The sequence below is a fragment of the Paramacrobiotus metropolitanus genome, unplaced genomic scaffold, assembly GCF_019649055.1.
Source record: "Paramacrobiotus metropolitanus isolate TYO unplaced genomic scaffold, Prichtersi_v1.0 Parri_scaffold0000094, whole genome shotgun sequence".
Taxonomy (NCBI): domain Eukaryota; kingdom Metazoa; phylum Tardigrada; class Eutardigrada; order Parachela; family Macrobiotidae; genus Paramacrobiotus; species Paramacrobiotus metropolitanus.
This window is the reverse complement of record NW_026570314.1, coordinates 405,678-422,246: the sequence shown is the minus strand read 5'-3', so window position 1 is coordinate 422,246 and position 16,569 is coordinate 405,678. Positions and strand designations below refer to the sequence as shown.

General features: G+C 43.8%; 2 protein-coding genes across 2 annotated transcripts; one reads left to right on the top strand and one right to left on the bottom strand.

Annotated features, from left to right (window-relative positions):
• Positions 1-10: 10 nt before the first annotated feature.
• On the bottom strand, positions 11-6,008 carry LOC129596697 (uncharacterized). Its single transcript, XM_055494041.1, has 5 exons — positions 5,770-6,008; positions 3,435-3,764; positions 1,934-2,353; positions 1,361-1,844; positions 11-650 (listed from the first exon to the last, which is right to left on the bottom strand). Exons 2-5 carry the CDS (start codon positions 3,675-3,677, stop codon positions 646-648), a joined length of 1,152 nt encoding a protein of 383 aa, XP_055350016.1. The 5' UTR covers positions 3,678-3,764; positions 5,770-6,008; the 3' UTR covers positions 11-645.
• Positions 6,009-12,787: 6,779 nt separating this feature from the next.
• LOC129596722 (periplakin-like) lies at positions 12,788-16,105 on the top strand. Its single transcript, XM_055494068.1, has 4 exons — positions 12,788-12,966; positions 13,069-14,476; positions 14,561-14,750; positions 15,213-16,105. The coding sequence occupies exons 1-4, from the start codon at positions 12,788-12,790 to the stop codon at positions 16,103-16,105; spliced, it is 2,670 nt and encodes an 889-aa protein (XP_055350043.1).
• The last annotated feature ends 464 nt before the right edge of the window (positions 16,106-16,569 follow it).

Genomic DNA, 16,569 nt, shown 5'->3' with positions numbered 1-16,569 from the left:
ATTAGCACGTTTCAACTACTCGATAAGGGCCATAAAATTAATGATTTATTTATTTAATACAGTTTGGCAAAATGGCAGTTAGTTAGGGAGCAAAATCTAAAAAATACTAATCCCAGTTTGCGTTGGATCAGACTGTGCCCATAACACGCACTGTTGGAATTTGTTAGTTTAAATCAAAAATCTGCAGGCACATTAAAATTTACACTAAGGAATGCTGATGCAGATGTTCAAAAGTTGCAGTTTTTAGCCTATCTATTTAGACATCATTTCAAGCAAGTGAAGCAACTATGAACGGAAGGAAGATTAGAAAGACAGTTGTTGGCAAACTAGCCGTTACGGCAGCCGAGTTGTATGGACCCATGGTAATGTGCAAATGATCCTTGAATCGATAAGCATTTTCTTCGTCCACTCCGTAAACGCTGATGTACACGTACGATTGTGGGAATGTGTAATGGTCAGAAGGCGTCATTCTTTTTCTGCGGCTTAGGAGTTGCAGTTTGGGATTTGGTGGAATGACAATTCTCTGTTCGCCTGCTCCATCGAAAACAGCAGCTGATGGGGTTTCAGAGTCATACGTGAAATAAGCCTTGACCTTCCCCTTCATCGTCTCGATACGAAATTCAACTAAAAATCCAAACAGAACGCTTAGCCTGCAACGAAAATATTTTACTCACAGAAAGTAAAAGTGTGAAAACCGTACATTTCGAGAACACTTAAGCACTACATTTTGATTGCATAACATGTGACTGAAGAACTGCCTTCCGGCATTTGTTTCTGCACTTATTAATGGACCAACCGGTAGAAGCTGGCCAGTGAACTTCTGCCGTGCGTGGTACGGGTACCGTATTGAGTAATCGATCAGCCGAATCACAAAGCGAAAGTGGTCAGCTGACGAGCGTCAAGTAGCCAAAGATAAACACTGATAATAGTCTGTTCATGGCCCGGTGTGCATAAAATGTATTGTGATACTATTCACCGTTTAGCAAAACTAAGTAATTGTCCGATCTTCTAGAAATTCTTGCAAAGAGCCACACACGTTTACACAAGCGAATCTGATTCAAAATCAAGATCACCAAGTTTTCCTGTGATTTAAAATAAATTCAAAAGTTTATAAATCCATTTAAAAAAACTGGAAAGGAACAGCATGAACTGGATCAAGAGCATGAACTGGATCAGTCTTCTTCATAATTACTTGTCTGTACGGCCCAGTGTCAAGAAGATAAAATCGATAATAACAATATATTAATAGTTCTGGTGTACGGCAACGCGTTCTTTCAATTTACTTGCAACCGGATGTTGCGGGCCGCTGTGCTTTTAAGGCCAACGCGCGTAGTTCATTTAGCTTACACATGTAATTTACCGGTAAACGCGGCTTTGGTCCTTTTGCACAACGTCCTCGACGCTTTGGCCGACATGCAGATTCTGCGGTACGGAGCACACCGATTCGCTAATCTGCGAAATTCGCTCCGCCAAATGGTTGTAGTTATCAACGTAAATATCCGATTCTCCCGGTGTTCGGTGATATGCAGCAGATCATCGCTCTTGTAGGGGAATCCAACAGCCACCACGAACACCGTAATTTCCTCGGGGCCAAAGCCGGCGCTGTGCACGATATCCTTGCGCACATTTCCGGCATCGGCGGCTTTATCGGTCAGCAATAGGATCACTTGCGGAACACCGGTCTTTTGCGGTTTATACTGCTTCAGCGCTGAGACGCATTTGTTAACTGCGTTGATCGCGTGCTCCCCATCCTGCATGTGTGATGACTGGGATTCCGCATCGGAATCGTCGAGCAGCGCAATAGAGTGAACTCCTGCTGAATAGACAGCCACATCCGATTGTACCTACAATGAAAAATTAAAACTTCGCGTACTGTAGCACGAAAAAGAAAAACTTAGCCGGTGTTGGTAACAGATTCCAGTTCTCCACTTACTTCATTGCCAATTGCGTCGAGTAGGTTCTGAGCAAAATTTCGGTAGCGTTGACGGTCATCTTCTCCCGTATTTTGCGGTTTATCCATCGTAAAACATACTGCAGCGCGCCCGATGCACTGGTATGGACGGATGCAGTCATGCATATTGTAAAGTTTTTCTTGATCGGTCGTGGAAGAGTCGAAATATCTGGTGAGATAATTTGCTTGGTCGATCAGGTTGTCGGGAATGTTTTGATGGTCAGCTTCTCCAAAGGTCAACGCCAGGCGTGCTGCCAGGCCGGACTTCAGCGGGACATCGAGATCGTTCCATTCCTGGTCCGCCCATTCGAAGCCAAAATTGGATTCGATCAGCTGGTGGTAATGGGTTAAATTTGGATAGTGGTCTGTATGTTTGGTCCGCTCAAACGTCGCTGCAGGAACCTAAGGTTAAACAGAAGTGTCCAGTTAACATACATATACAATACAAAGAGCGGTTACGGTATATCAAGCAAACGGCAAGAAAAACTGCAGTTTTTCAAGGCCACCTGTTACTATGCAGCGCCGCGAAAGCATGCATTTAATTGTAATTGTACGTAACCAACTTAAATTAAGACAGTTTGTATTTACATGATAAATGACGTAAATATATATTAAATAAAGATGATGTCAGAATGAAGCATTGCAGCTGATTCATTCGACGTAAATACTCTCTCGCGGTTTTCATCGCTGCACGGTTTACGTCATTGTTGCCTGAATTTCAAGAACAAGTTGCCAATTTTACGTACGAAGTACAGAGTACTGTACAAACCACAACCGCAGTTTGTGTGCGAAAAAACAGTAGGCGAGCACGTGCAGTTTTTCCGCCGCTCACGCTAACACGCAACACTTATAACAGTAAAGTAACTGCTACCCACTGCCTGCCAATCGATATTTTTAAATCTTATTCAGAAAGCTGTGGTTATAATTATGTGAATGTGTTTTATTCATTATCGTAAGCACTTCATCAAGAGCGCGCGAAGTCAAAATTATCAGTTAAAACTTACAGCAGCCATACAACTTACACACGCAATTAACAACATTACGTACTTATATTTATGTCTATGTCCCAATTTTAAAAAACTACCAATTTTAATAATTTCTATGCACATTACTTCCGTTGCTGCTTTGAAATTAAAGAGGCACCTCGCTCCCTTGATATATGTATGATTCATGCGCTCGTCTTTTAAGTAGGTTATTCGAAAACTAGACGCATAGTTACCGGTTGCCAATTTTTTGTTTTCTCTAAAAATTCTGGAGAGCTGCCCGACAACCTATTGCCAACGCACTAAGGGATCTTTTAAGATCCATCGACATGATATTATATAAAATGCTGCCGCTAAAATCCTTGGCAAAATTATTGCGGAATATTACGTTCTGTAAATTATTGAATGGTACAGTATTATGGAGAGTTTTCAGTTTTCGGTAGCGGAAACGGGTTGGTTAATGCTTAACTATTGGCCCAGTTCGGTGACCTCTTCCCTACCTTCCATAAACCGCCAGACGGGACAGCCATATCGGCGGGCATGTTAGCCGACGTACAAGCCATTCGTCGAAGTAAACCTTTATCATCCCCGAATACATTGAAAATCTTTTCTATTACAGCCTTGACGACAAATTTCCCGCTACTTCCCGCTATAATTGTCAGATCAAATTGGGGAACTGTAACAGCTGAACACAGCATTCTGGTGGCAATAAATCCCAGTATCACATAACATTTTTGTTTCATGCTGTATGAAAGATTGGTCGGGAATGTAGTAGTGTGGAAGAGCTAAGGGAGCGCAGATCAAGCGGAAGTAGGAGTTTAAGCCCGAATCTGCAATGCAAATCAATATGGGAATACAGTAAGTTGAATTGTATTGAGTTCTCGTCTTCACTATGTCCAAATGTCAGGTAGACCGAAAACTAGTGCTTGCACAACCGCCAATAGTTTTTTTGGAAAAGGCTTTACAACACCGAGTAAGATTTTTGAAACAAAAGCTCGTAAATCTACATGTACTGGTATGGATGGTGGTGTTTTACGTAGAGTTATATAGTCCGCGGTTTGCGGCGGCCATTCAATTTCTGTAGTCAAAATAGTGTGCCATGCCCTCGCGGCAAAAATGCTTTCGCGGACGCTGGCAAACATTGTTTTGCAATGTTGTATGATATTGTGAGCATCAAGTACTGCCACCGTCGTTGCGAACGCACACGAGCGCACACTGGGCCTTTGGATGAAGGTGTGAAGCACACTGCCAGTCTAAACACAGGTGAGCTCTATAAACCGGATTTATGGCGTTGGGTAAATTGAGTAGGTTGGTGTGGAGTTAATGGTTGAGTAACTGAATTTCGATTGATGCTGAAGCGATTGATGATGAGTCGATTGATGATGAGTCGATTGATGCTTAATGAGTGATAGTTTCCGAAGCTTTTGTTCAAAGTACTCGTGCTATCTAGCGATTCTCGCCAGCGTTGATAATAAATACTGAATTTATGTACGTGCAGACCAAAATTATTAATTTGTGGTACATATTTTCCCGTTCCTTAGGAAACTAACGGATTTCATTGCCCATTTGATGGACTGGAGTCGACCCCGAAACCAAAACAGGCTTTTTGTTGTTTAATTTTTGGCTTTTGCATTATATTCTACCTATCTAAATTTCTGTGGTTTAAAACAGCAAGTGCAGCACGCAGACGATAGTTTGATGTTTATTTGTGGTTTTTTTCCTGTAATTCAGTGTAATTTTTGTGCTTTAATAGAATTATGTGCAAAATTACGAGTAATGTGCGGCAAAAGTTACAATAAAGCTTCGGACAACGATAAAGCAAAAGTTCTGAATACAGTACAATAAAACTTCTAAAAACGACTGCCAAATTAAGTTGGGAATTTTAAGTTCCACACTAACTTTTACGGCACAAAAAGGTATAGCTGCTGTTCAAAGATTGTTACAAAAAAACTTATACATTTTTACGAGGGTGTAAACCTTTTTCAGGGATTAGAGAATCGATAAGCTATAGGTCACTTCTATTTGCCCCACATTTTTATGGCGCATTGCATTTTTACTATGCACCCAAAAATTTTACGGCGCCTAATGCTGTGCACCACAAAATTTCCGGTCTGAATAAAAAGAACAATAATCTATAGTTATAACAAGTTAAAACTTGGTAGCAGCGAATCCGTAATGTTACTGTTAATGAAAATGTGAGGCAGACAAGGCAAATATTGCAAAAAAACAACGATCTTGTTTGTACTCGTACAATGCATTAAAAAAATGTTTGTACTCGTACAAAACAGTAAAACGGCATTGTTCGGCGATACTTGTGTGGAGTTTGTGAGCTTTATTTGTGGTACTTCGTATTAGTAAATAATTTTGTTTTTACATATCTAAAGATAATATTACGATTGTAGGACAAAACACCTCCAGGGCATTCACTGGAGTTTTTTTCACCGGAAACGAACTGAGCCGGCGTTTAGCTGAGCCGGCAATAACTCTCACGGTCAGTAGCTGCTAGTGACTGATACTCCTCTGGCACGCACGCCGACGTTCTGTCTGTTGATTGCAAGTTTTGTTGGCAGAAGACTGTTTGTTAGTAAATTTCGGTCTTAACAAACCAGTTTTTCTTCTGCGCAGTAACTGGTTTTAGCATTAGGCGAGTGTGCATAGCAATGGGCGTCGACACCAACTCAGATAACTCTCGTCTCACAATATTACTGTTTTTCTTTATAAGATCTAACCGCTTTATAGCCTTGTCTAAAAATGTACTTTTTATTTAACACTCAATTTTAGTAGCGCTTTACTTTTAAAGACAACTCTGCTTATCAAAATTCTATCCGAATTTACCTGAACTCGTGAGTCACGGCATTAGTAATATCGGCAACTGGCGGATGTAAAGCCATTTCTGTATACCAGTCCCTCGTAGCTCCAAAACCGATCATAACGCTCTTTTTAGAAGTTTTCCCGAGAAGTGGTACACGTGCATGTAAGGTGCACAGATACTAAGGCTATGTTAGAAGAATTCGCTTCGATAAATGTTAGAACTGCTCGTGTCTCGTGTTAGATTTTAATATAGAGAACATTACAATTTTGCAGCGCTGGTTGGTGCCCCGCGGGCCGGAGAAAAATTTTCGAGCCGAACTCGACAGTCGCCAGTTGTTACCGGTCGCAAGTGGCGCCGGTTTCGCGGACGATGTTCAGACATAGAGCATGTACGGAGTGGAATGGTATACAGGGTATAGCATAATATGCTATATATCGATATGTACGTACAAGCAAACCATATTATTATACAGGTTTGCTAGTCTTTGAACATACACCTACACAGTAAGGTAAACACTGAGGTTAAGCTGTAATCGGTAGAGGTGTACAAAATAGTTCTTCGTCATGAAAACACTAAATAAAACCATTGGTGCGAAGCAACTGTGCCTCACGTTGCCAAGAATTCACTGGCGTCAAGCTTCGCCTAAACAGTACAGATTACAGACCAACCACTCAGCGGCCTAATTGTCGATCAACCGGCTGTTGGCGGTGATGCGCTTGCACTTCTACCGGCGCAATCACAGCGTCCGCGCGCCTCTCCTGCGTTGAACCATAACGTGAATCGGTTTGCTACTGTAGCTTCTCCCCTTGTTTTTCTAACGGGTGCAAGGCATCCGGTCACCTTGGCGGGGCCATCCAGCAGCTGTGAGCCTGCGCATCGGTGAGCTGCTGGAAACGGTTAATGATAAATGCCCTTCCCAGTATTTGCCGTCGGTTGTCCGGATTCGGCTCCATATTGGCACGCGCGCAAGCCGCCTCTGCCCCTCTGCAGTGGGACAAACGTCAAAGTATTTTCAACCAAACCCCGTAAAGGAAGGAAATCGTATAAAAACCTGATGACCGCAGTTTTGTTTTATGGCGTTGTTAGCGCTCACGCTCAGTGAAAGACATTCACATCATCTTTACTACGTGCAATTTGATGCAGTGATTGTGCTTGCGCGTATCGTACCACTTAGTCGGGGTTCGATTCCCCGCGTGGTGCAGATTTTTATTTTATTCGTCAGTTGCGGATTCTGCTGGTCAGCGTCACCGCTATAGCGTGCCGTGCAATGGCCGGTGTACAAGACCTTTTGTGGTGTTTACATTGCATCTTGTCGAAGCGTAGGTTGTTTCAAATGCTCGGCATGAACGGAGGACGGAGGTTCCAACAAACCTTTGGATGTCCTGCCGACTAAGTGTCCCGTGACGAAATGTCGCGAGAGGAGATTTCGGCGACGAAGTATCTTGACAACGATAGTGATGGAAGCAAACCCACCTAAGGTTGAAATAAGAAGCTGATTCTGTGATAAAAACTGACACTCGGTAATTATTTTTTTCCATGATTATGTTACGTAATTTGCTTACCAATTGCTGTACGAGGGTTTTTTTGCTAGAACTTTACCACTGAATAGGCACACTTCGATTGTCGAAAATATTACGAGATTTATATTGCACAGTATAGCAAACGCATTTTTCAAGCGACTTTATTCCACCTTGGACAAAAAGCGCCGCTTAACAAAATCACATCTGGAAGGAAAACATTTCTGGTCAACGCTACATCACAGTCAATAATAAAAAGCAGTGGATCTAGTAAAGCCTGTACCAGCCGGAGAACACTAAGTTACATTACGTTAACAGTATCATTAAGAGCGCCATGAAGACCACACTGGGCTAGATGAGCTACTAGAGCAGCGACCAGTAGCAAGCCAGACTGGGTCACCGCCATTAGGTGCGGAGGATCCGAGATCTGGTGGATTGAATGTTTGACTGTGGCGGATTTTAGCGCTCTTCTCCGGGCGGCTGTCACCGATCGCAAACTAGACACATCCGCAAAGCGCCGAACCCACAAGAAGCCGGTCTATTACAAATAGAGTACGACGACGCCAACCAGCGGCAGGAAAAAGAACACCACAAAGGTCACAGTTTCCCAGGTGTTCTTGGAGTGGCTGTTGGCGGCGGGAATATCGTTAAGATAAATGTAACCGAACATGGCGTACTGTACGGTTTGTTCGCTTTTGAATTGGGTATGGGTTCGCCCTCTGACCACGGCGGATGAAATTATTGTTTTACTATAGAGTGAATCCGTCTTACAAAAAATAAAATTTTTAGGGGAAGCCGGCGACATTTCTCGGGTTGGATATATTCGCACATTATGCTATTTACTTCGCTGTGACTGCTTTAACAACTCCATTTCCGACAATTGTAGCTTTGGTCAATTGTCTGCTTTGAGGCACACATGATAGTTGCTACGAACCGCGATTCCAAGCCTGACTGGCACCGCGACATTTCGCCGCGGACAACTAGTCGCAGGACTTTCGGTCGCAGACATTTTGCCGCAAGGCCATTTCGCCTCGCGAAGTTTCGTCGCAGGACATTTCGTCGGGAGGACCTTACGCCGCGAGACCTTCCGTCGCATGGCCGTTCCGACGCAAGGAAATTCCGCCGCAAGGATATCTCGACGAAGCGACATTTCGACTAACCGATAAATAATTTATTAAGCTAACTCCAAGAGTCAGTATAAGGAAAAATAAAAAAAAAACGAAATCAAGCGAAACAACCTCAGAAACCTAAGAAACCAAAAAACCCAAGAAACCCAAGAAACCTAAGAAACCTAAGAAACCTAAGAACCTAAGAAACATACGAAACCTAAGAACCTAAGAAACCTAAGAAACATAAGAAACCTAAGAACCTAAGAAATCTAAGAAACCTAAGAAACCTAAGAGCCTAAGAGCCTAAGAACCCTAAGAGCCTAAGAACCTAAGAGCCAAGAACCCTAAGAACCTAAGAAACCTAAGAGCCTAAGAAGCCTAAGAACCTAAGAGCCTAAGAAACCTAAGAACCTTAAGAAACCTAAGAAACCTAAGAAACCTAAGAAACCTAAGAAACCTAAGAAACATAAGAAATATAAGAAACATAAGAAACATAAGAAACCTAAGAAACCTAAGAAACCTAAGAATAACTAAAAAAGCACAGGACCTATGAAAGTCTGAGAAAGACTAGGAAAGCCTAAGAAAAACTTAGAACAAGCTTCAAAAACTGAAAAACTATTGAGAATTAAGCGCGGTGAATGACTTTGCGGCGATAAGTCGCATCGTTCGAAATTTCCCAAGACGAATCGTCCGCGACCAAATGTCTTGCGTCGAAACGTCGCAAGGATAAAATGTCTCAAAGCATAATGTCCCCAACCGAAGTGTCCCAGCGTCCGAATGTCCGGCGGCGAAACGTCTTCGCGGCGAAAAGTCGCGCGTCGAGTTTGAGTGCGGCGAAATGTCACACTCCCAATTGTCCGGGTGCGAGCCTGACTAGTGCTTTTAAATATACAGAGTAGCGGCCTGATTTTGCAGAAGCTGCTGCAAGAAGTCTAATTATGGGATATATGCCAGTACAAGCATGCCACCGTCAAACCGCCGCTCCCCTTCCCGACCGCGTCGCGTCACCGCGCGCTGCACCGTATCGGCTCGTTCGTCTTCAAGGAACGCGAAGAAATCTTTTTAAAGTCCGGTTGCATTTTTAGTGGCCCGCCCTCGTCACCGGCGCCAGCGGTCAATGTAATCTTCATCTGGGCGTACCGGTACCATGAATACTGCAAAGTTCCGGAGAAAGCCACTCCCGCTGCGGAAAATCTATTGTAACCGAAACTCACGTTTAGGCGAATTCCCAACTTTTTTTGCTTTGGTAACGCATCAGCGCTTTTTGTTTTATTAGTGTTATTGATGCGATTTGCACGTATCTGTACAACGGGCAATAAAGTGAAAATGCAGGCTGGTGTGCTGGACATTAAATGGCATAGCAAACCACGAGGAAGTGTTGTTTTGGCTTTCAAGAAAGTAATGAAATTAAACTTGCTTGAATAACAGTACTTTACTGTCAACGGAAATCGTTGGCCAGAATAAAATGCTTCGTTGATTTCAGTTTTGCATTGATTTTAGCAGTTTCCGGGAAACCTAAATCCAAATTTATTCCGAAGGACTATTTTTGCAACTTGAAAGACTAGTACCAATCGGGTGTTAGTTACCTATGTCTTAGTATCCATGCGAACTTGCGACGCAAAACGAAGATATAAAAAATTCTGCAGATAGAATGACTCGATTGTCTTTGCTTTACTTCTCAGCAACACAGTCTTGTTGTTCTTTGCGTAAGAGTATTTTAGCACAAGCTAATCGTTGCAGCTTTCGTTAATGGGTGAGCGCCATAGGTATACCGTCCCATACTCAGTCATTCATAGCCAGTCACAACATAGTATTTGATATTAATCTGTAATTGCCGAAATTCTGCCCAGTGCGAAATTCAAGCCGAAGTTTGAACCGAAAAACAGAATTTCTCCTACAGGTTGCGCTGACACGCATACACAACAAAAACTGGCCGACAATTACAGTATGTTATGCCTAATAAAAGTGCAAACTTATTTTGGCAACAGAGCCCTTCTCTACAGCGGATTAGCAACCGCTAAGGAAAACAAAATAAAAAGCAAATCAGTCGCTAATCACTGTCATCATAACGATGCATTTCAATTAGTCGTCGTCGAAGCTGCTGTCGCTATCCACGTACCCATCGCTATCAACGTCAAACGACACGGATCTGAACGCTTTCCGAACACCATCTCGGTTACCGGTAAGCTGCCTGTGGCACCGCCAGCATTTGGTACTCAAGCACAATTTCGGAACCGCCAAATCCCTACCCGACACACTTGGCTTCCCATACAGCAAAACGGTATATAGACCGGGGCACGGCGAAGAGTACCAATACCATTCCGAGCTCTTAAAGCGAATCCCCTCTACACGCGCGAACACTTTGCTGCGATCTTTCAAAAATTCCGTCGCACGAAGGAGTCCCTGGGCTTTTCGTTTGTACTGTCGTCCACGAAAGCCAGCCACCACGAACTCGGATCCGTCCACCCCGACAACCTCGCCCCCAAACCACCAATGCTTATTGTAATCCACAAAAACCTCTTCTTTCAGCTGGAATTTGGCATCCCCAATTTGAAAAACCCGGGGTGTTCGCGGCTCAGCCTGAAATGCAAGCAACGGTTTGGGTGAAGCTTTTCGCCAGGACTGGATATCCGCAAACTGCGCATCCAGCAGTATGCCATCCCACACAACATTTGCTTTTGCAATAGATACATTCAGAAAGAAACAGAAACGAAATCGTTTTATTGGTTTACCTTGGTAAAGCACTTGGTCAACTGGACATCGGCCAACAAAGCATAAACCGTATTGACGTGTGGAGGAGTACGTACGAGGGATTCCACCGTACATCCACTGACTGTCCGCCCACACCTTACAACATACAACACCGGATATCAGCGCCGATCAGTTCTGTGATTCGTTATATCTACGGCTTAGCGGTGTATCTGATGTTTTTACTTCTGAGTCTATTTAAGTCTGAGATTTTACTAATATCAAAAGGGGATTGGATTTCAGTTTTGGATTTCTGATCTGACGACTACTTGCTTTTAACTTTCCTTGTGTTGTACATATGATTGTGTGTTAGCGGAATAAAGCATCTTCTGTGATTATCGACGTTCGTAATTTGTATCGGATTATAGCGTGGTAAACACGGTATGCTCGTGCTTCGTCCAACCCGCATATGTAACGACCCGAAGTTAGGAGTATTATTCAGCATAATCGCTTAGGGATTCCTGATCTTCGTGTTCCTGAACCTACCAGATTCCGCGTATTTCCTGTGATCCGCTGTAACAGTTGAGACAAGAGTTGCGATACTCACTGAGCAAGGCAGGGATAGTGGTTACGACGATCCCGTCCGGAGAGTCGTTAGTTAATCGCGTACTTCTTGGTACCGTTGACAAACTCATAATACGACATGGCGTCCACCGATGGTTTTTAATTTCCCGATGTTACAGCGAAATTAAGGAAGGAATCTGATGGTAATTAATTGATAGAATTGTGGTGGTCCGTAGAAAGGGGTCGAACCGAAAGGTACACCGAAGGAGGTCAGTGTTCCAGATCTGGCCTAGGGTTTTAACTGGGTGAGCTTACTCCCCCGGCTGAGCTTCCTCGCCCAATTGGCTGAGCTTCCTCGCCATTAATTAATTGATAAATTCGGACCGTAAATTCAGCAGTACAAACTGGTTGAAACCTTGAAGGTCAGCCAGAGAAAAGTGGTGGAAATAGAGAGTGAAAGTGGGTAATTTCCGGGTTGTCTGCGCAAAGCGATGACCGGAAAAAATAAAGCGTAAAGTGTAGCGTCAGTGCGCCTGGCTTACACTTAGATCGTAGCTGTAGATCGCATCAGAGCTAAAGCTATTGTCTACGGTAAACCTAGATTGAATCTTCAGCAGGTGAATACAAAGGCAGCGGAATCGCTAGCCAAATCAGTAGTTAGCCATATCAGGCAGCTAAAATCGTAAACAAACCAGGCAATCGGAGATTGACCTGCAGCGTGGAAAATAAAGTTGAAACTGGAACTAAAAGTAAATTCGTGGTTGAGACCGCAAAGATCGCCAGCAGTAATTAATCATAGGGAAGGCAGCAAATTGCCGTAATGGATTATTGTCCCAAACCTTAAAGGTGAGATGATGAACCAGATCTAACAGTAAGCACAATTGCTGCTGTTGTAAGGCACAATCGCCATAAACAAATTGTAGGGAATTGTTTTTGTAAGGCACAATCGCCATAAACAAATTGTAGGGAATTGTTTTTGTAAGGCACAATCGCCATAAACAAATTGTAGGGAATTGTTTTTGTAAGGCACAATCGCCATTATAGGGAATTCGGATTAAAACCGCAAAAGGTTGTAATCCATTGGACACAATCGCCAGTAGTAATTAATTATAGGGAAACGGGACTTGAACCGCAAAGGTTTGAGTCGGGAAGAAAACTGCACAATGGCAGATTTAGGGAAGAATAGTTCGAGGGCGATCATAAAGATTGACCCGAAGATTCTTGCCTTGTATCAGGAAGGACCGTATGATGCATCGCGCCAGAAACGATTTAAATTTAATGTGGATGTTATTCCACTAGAGCTGATGTATCGAGAATTGGGCATTGAGGTACCGGATGTACCGTATTGCGGATTACCTTGGGTTTAGTATCAGGAGGATCCAACGCTGCCGCAATACCAGCGGAAACGGCCCAATTACCTTAAGAATTGGTTGTCAACGGACAGGTGTATCCCTGAGCCGTACATTAAGGAATACGTGACTGATGAGCAGTTCAAAGCTGCCGCGGAGCGCGCATTGGAAAAAGCTCCAGAATTCAAAAAGGAAGTGGAATCACGGAAGTTACTGGCTGAATTGGGGGAAAAAACGCCTCAAGCCTCAGAACCGTCAACCAGATCCGTACAGGAGAAGGTTGTGGATTCGGTGTCAAAACTGAAGGACAGATCGACGCCAAAAGAGGTGCTAGCTCGTCCTCAGGAAGAAAATCAACCGGTAACGGAAGTGAGCCTCATTGATTTTGACGATGCCACGATAGGCACAGAAGAGGACGACCACTCGTCTAACTATGAAACACCGGCCAATAAACATGACGAAACATTGCACTTACCCAAGATGAAAATTGTGCGCACGGGTCAAGCAACATTTCATGCGTCCCAGGCCGGACTGGAGAACTTTCTTTCGGACAAAGACTTTGAATTCACCGATGAGGAATTTTTGGAACAAGCAGCTAATGTCGATGATAAACTGACAATAGCCAAAACAAAACAGGAAGTACAGGAAGTCGTGCGTGATTCGATTCCATTCCTCATCAAGGGAATACGCAGAATCGTGGCACAGTCTAAATTGAAGCTAGACTCCATCGGCGAATCGCAAAAGCTGGATCAGCTCCTACAGGAAGAGAGGAAGCAGAAATTAAAATTCCAGTCTGAATTTAATGAGATGCGGAAGAAATGCGAAGCAGCTCATAAAGAGCGGGATACCGCATTGTATAAGAATCGTGCATTATCCGATAGTTTACAAAATTATCGCGATAAATCGGACACGGATAAAAAGGAATACGACAAATTGTTGGAAGAGTTTCAACAATTAAAAGATGGTAACCGTGAGTTGGAAAATGCAGCGAAAGAACTTCAGAGGGAAAATGAAAACTTGCGGGCATCCAGAAGTTCGAAGGTGAACCAGCAGGCGGAAGCCGAGCTGCAAAAACAAAATCAGAAATTAACCGGACAGAATCAAAGGTTGCGTACTGAATTACAGCAACAGAGGGACGCCTATGCGGAATTACAAAAGAAAAATGGACAGGATGTGAATGAAATTGAATCACTAAGGAGACAGTTGAAGGAAGAACAAAAGCGCATTAATCCAAGTGTGGATTATGTGGCGGAACTACAACAAGAGTTAGCCACAGTTAAATCAGAGAACGAAATGTACTTGTCCTCTTCGCAAGCGGCAACGTCGGCAGTAACCAAAGATAGGGAAGAAACGCTGCTAGCAATGATTGAGCAGTACAAAATTGAGACTGCAGCAGAAAAAGCGGAGAAGGAGATACTACAAAAGGAGCGCAGATTAACGAAAGACTGTGCAAAATGCATTAATGCAGAAAAAGAAATGAGGGAAGCACAGGCAGCAGCTTTTGTGAGACAAACGGAAGTAGATAGATTACGGGCCGAAACTGACCAATGTCGAACCGTAATTTGTGATTTGCAACAAAAATTGCAGCATACGGGTGCGGCGTGCGCAGAGATGCAGGAAGAAATTCAACACTACCGGAATCAGCATGCAGCTCGAGAAGTACATTTCGAATCGGAGGCGCCGTTGAGCGCTGGCGATATTAACTCCCCGTCTAGGAAGGACCTTTACGATCACCAGATTTTTGAACCGTCGGATTCAAATCTGTTGTTGTCTCAACGTGAGCCCAGTACAGTGCCGCCACTAAAGCCGGCTATCCGAACAGAGAAAACGGTTGAACCACCTAAAATAAGAGAAAGGGAAAGTTTTATTAAACTAAAAAGAATACCGTCACAGAGGAAAGAAGTGTTGCAACGGCACACAGTTGAAACAGAACGTAGAAGGAAGAAAAGTGTGCGACATACGGAAACTGAGGAAGAAATGTCCGACACGGATGAACAGAGTGAAGAAGATGATTACCGTGAGCCGCCGAGTGCGACTGGTTCAGTCTCTTCCCGTTCATCCCAGCGAGTGATCCGTCAAGATCCGCGCACGCAAAGACAACAGGATACGGAAGGCAAAATTGTGGACATCCTGGCACAATTGGCAAAAAGAGGTTCTGAAAAACCAGAATCTAGTATGAAATTGCCGAACTTTGACGACTCACGTCCTGAAAAGATACATCAATGGGTAATTGCGGTAGATCAGTGTCGCACGACGAATGGATGGAATGACCGACAAACCTGCCAAGCAATTTCCGGTGCATTAAAAGGCGCTTCATACATTTGGTTTGCCGAATTGTATAAAGATAATCCGACGAGGACATGGAACAGATTCTTTAAACAGGCGTTAATCAGGCATTTCAACGGTGCATCGTCGAAGGCGGAAATGAGACGGGCAATGAATAACAGGCATTGCCTAAAGGAAGAATCAGTCCGGACATATATGGATAGTTTTATGATGTGGTTCAAGGAGTTACGAATTGAGGAAGAGGAACAGGTGGAGGTCCTGTTGGAAGGTCTGAAAAAACACAGACCGGGCTGGTATGCAACATTATACCGCAACAGACCAGAATCCTATGAAGAGTTCGAAGCGCAGGTGCAGGATTGTGAGAAATTGCAGAAAATTCTGGATGAGGAGAAAAAAGGCGGTGAATCACGACAACGCGTAACTATCCAAGAGCCAAGAAGTGCCGGCAGCATCAATGATGCAGAGAACCGTACCAATCGTGGCGGATTTCAGTCTCGCGGAAGTTACTTCCAGCCGCGTGGAGGCCGCGGAAATTATTTCGGTAACAGAGGCGGATACTCAAGACCGTATTTTGGTTCAGGAAATTACCAGAATGTCCAAGCGGGAAGTCAGCCGTCACAGCCGCCGCCGGCGCAGGCAACTTCCGTTCCGAACATATCCCAGCCGCAAGTACAGTACATTCCGTATCCCGTATACCAGCAGCCTCAGGCGCAGGAAATGCAACCGGTACAGTTTGCACAGACATTCCCACCGCCTCCCACATCAGTAATTCAACCGCAGATGCAAGCGCCTGTTGTCCCGATGCAACCAGTGCAGCAGCCGCTTCCACCATTGCAGAATTTCTAGCAGTTCCGGCCAAATGCTCCTGTAAATAATAATAATCAGGGTATGAATCAAGGGCAATTCCGACCGAATAATTACGGAAATAATTTCCGCGGGAATAATTTCCAGCGCGGTGGGTACAATAACAATTACCGGCAGCAACAGCCGAATAATAATCAAAATTACCGGCAGAATTCCCAGCAACCGAACCAGCAAGAACAGCCGCTTGATGAGAGGAACATTTGTAAGGAAGCTTGGAGAACGGCTCAGGGGAACGAAATCTGTTATCGCTGTCATGGGATGCATCCAGCATCGTCATGTCAAAATCCTTTAGCGGTTCCAAGATTGTATCGCCCAACGCCGGAAATCCTGAACAGATGTAATAATCCGCAAATTAACATAATGGAAATAGAGCCAGTAACTACTCCAATAATGGGCAGCGTATCAGCCAGTTGTAATACGTTGGAGGTGATAGATCCGAACAAGTA

What these genes read in the sequence shown, in the direction of transcription:
- LOC129596697 (XM_055494041.1), bottom strand. Translation starts at nt 3,677, where the DNA reads ATGAAACAAAAATGTTATGTGATACTGGGATTTATTGCCACCAGAATG. An exon ending in CGTCTGGCGGTTTATGGAAG is followed by an intron (nt 2,354 to 3,434) that starts GTAGGGAAGAGG and finishes GTTTAACCTTAG; the next exon opens with GTTCCTGCAGCGACGTTTGA. An exon ending in TCGACGCAATTGGCAATGAA is followed by an intron (nt 1,845 to 1,933) that starts GTAAGTGGAGAA and finishes TTTTCATTGTAG; the next exon opens with GTACAATCGGATGTGGCTGT.
- LOC129596722 (XM_055494068.1), top strand. Translation starts at nt 12,788, where the DNA reads ATGGCAGATTTAGGGAAGAATAGTTCGAGGGCGATCATAAAGATTGAC. An exon ending in ATTGAGGTACCGGATGTACC is followed by an intron (nt 12,967 to 13,068) that starts GTATTGCGGATT and finishes GTCAACGGACAG; the next exon opens with GTGTATCCCTGAGCCGTACA. An exon ending in AAGCACAGGCAGCAGCTTTT is followed by an intron (nt 14,477 to 14,560) that starts GTGAGACAAACG and finishes CAAAAATTGCAG; the next exon opens with CATACGGGTGCGGCGTGCGC.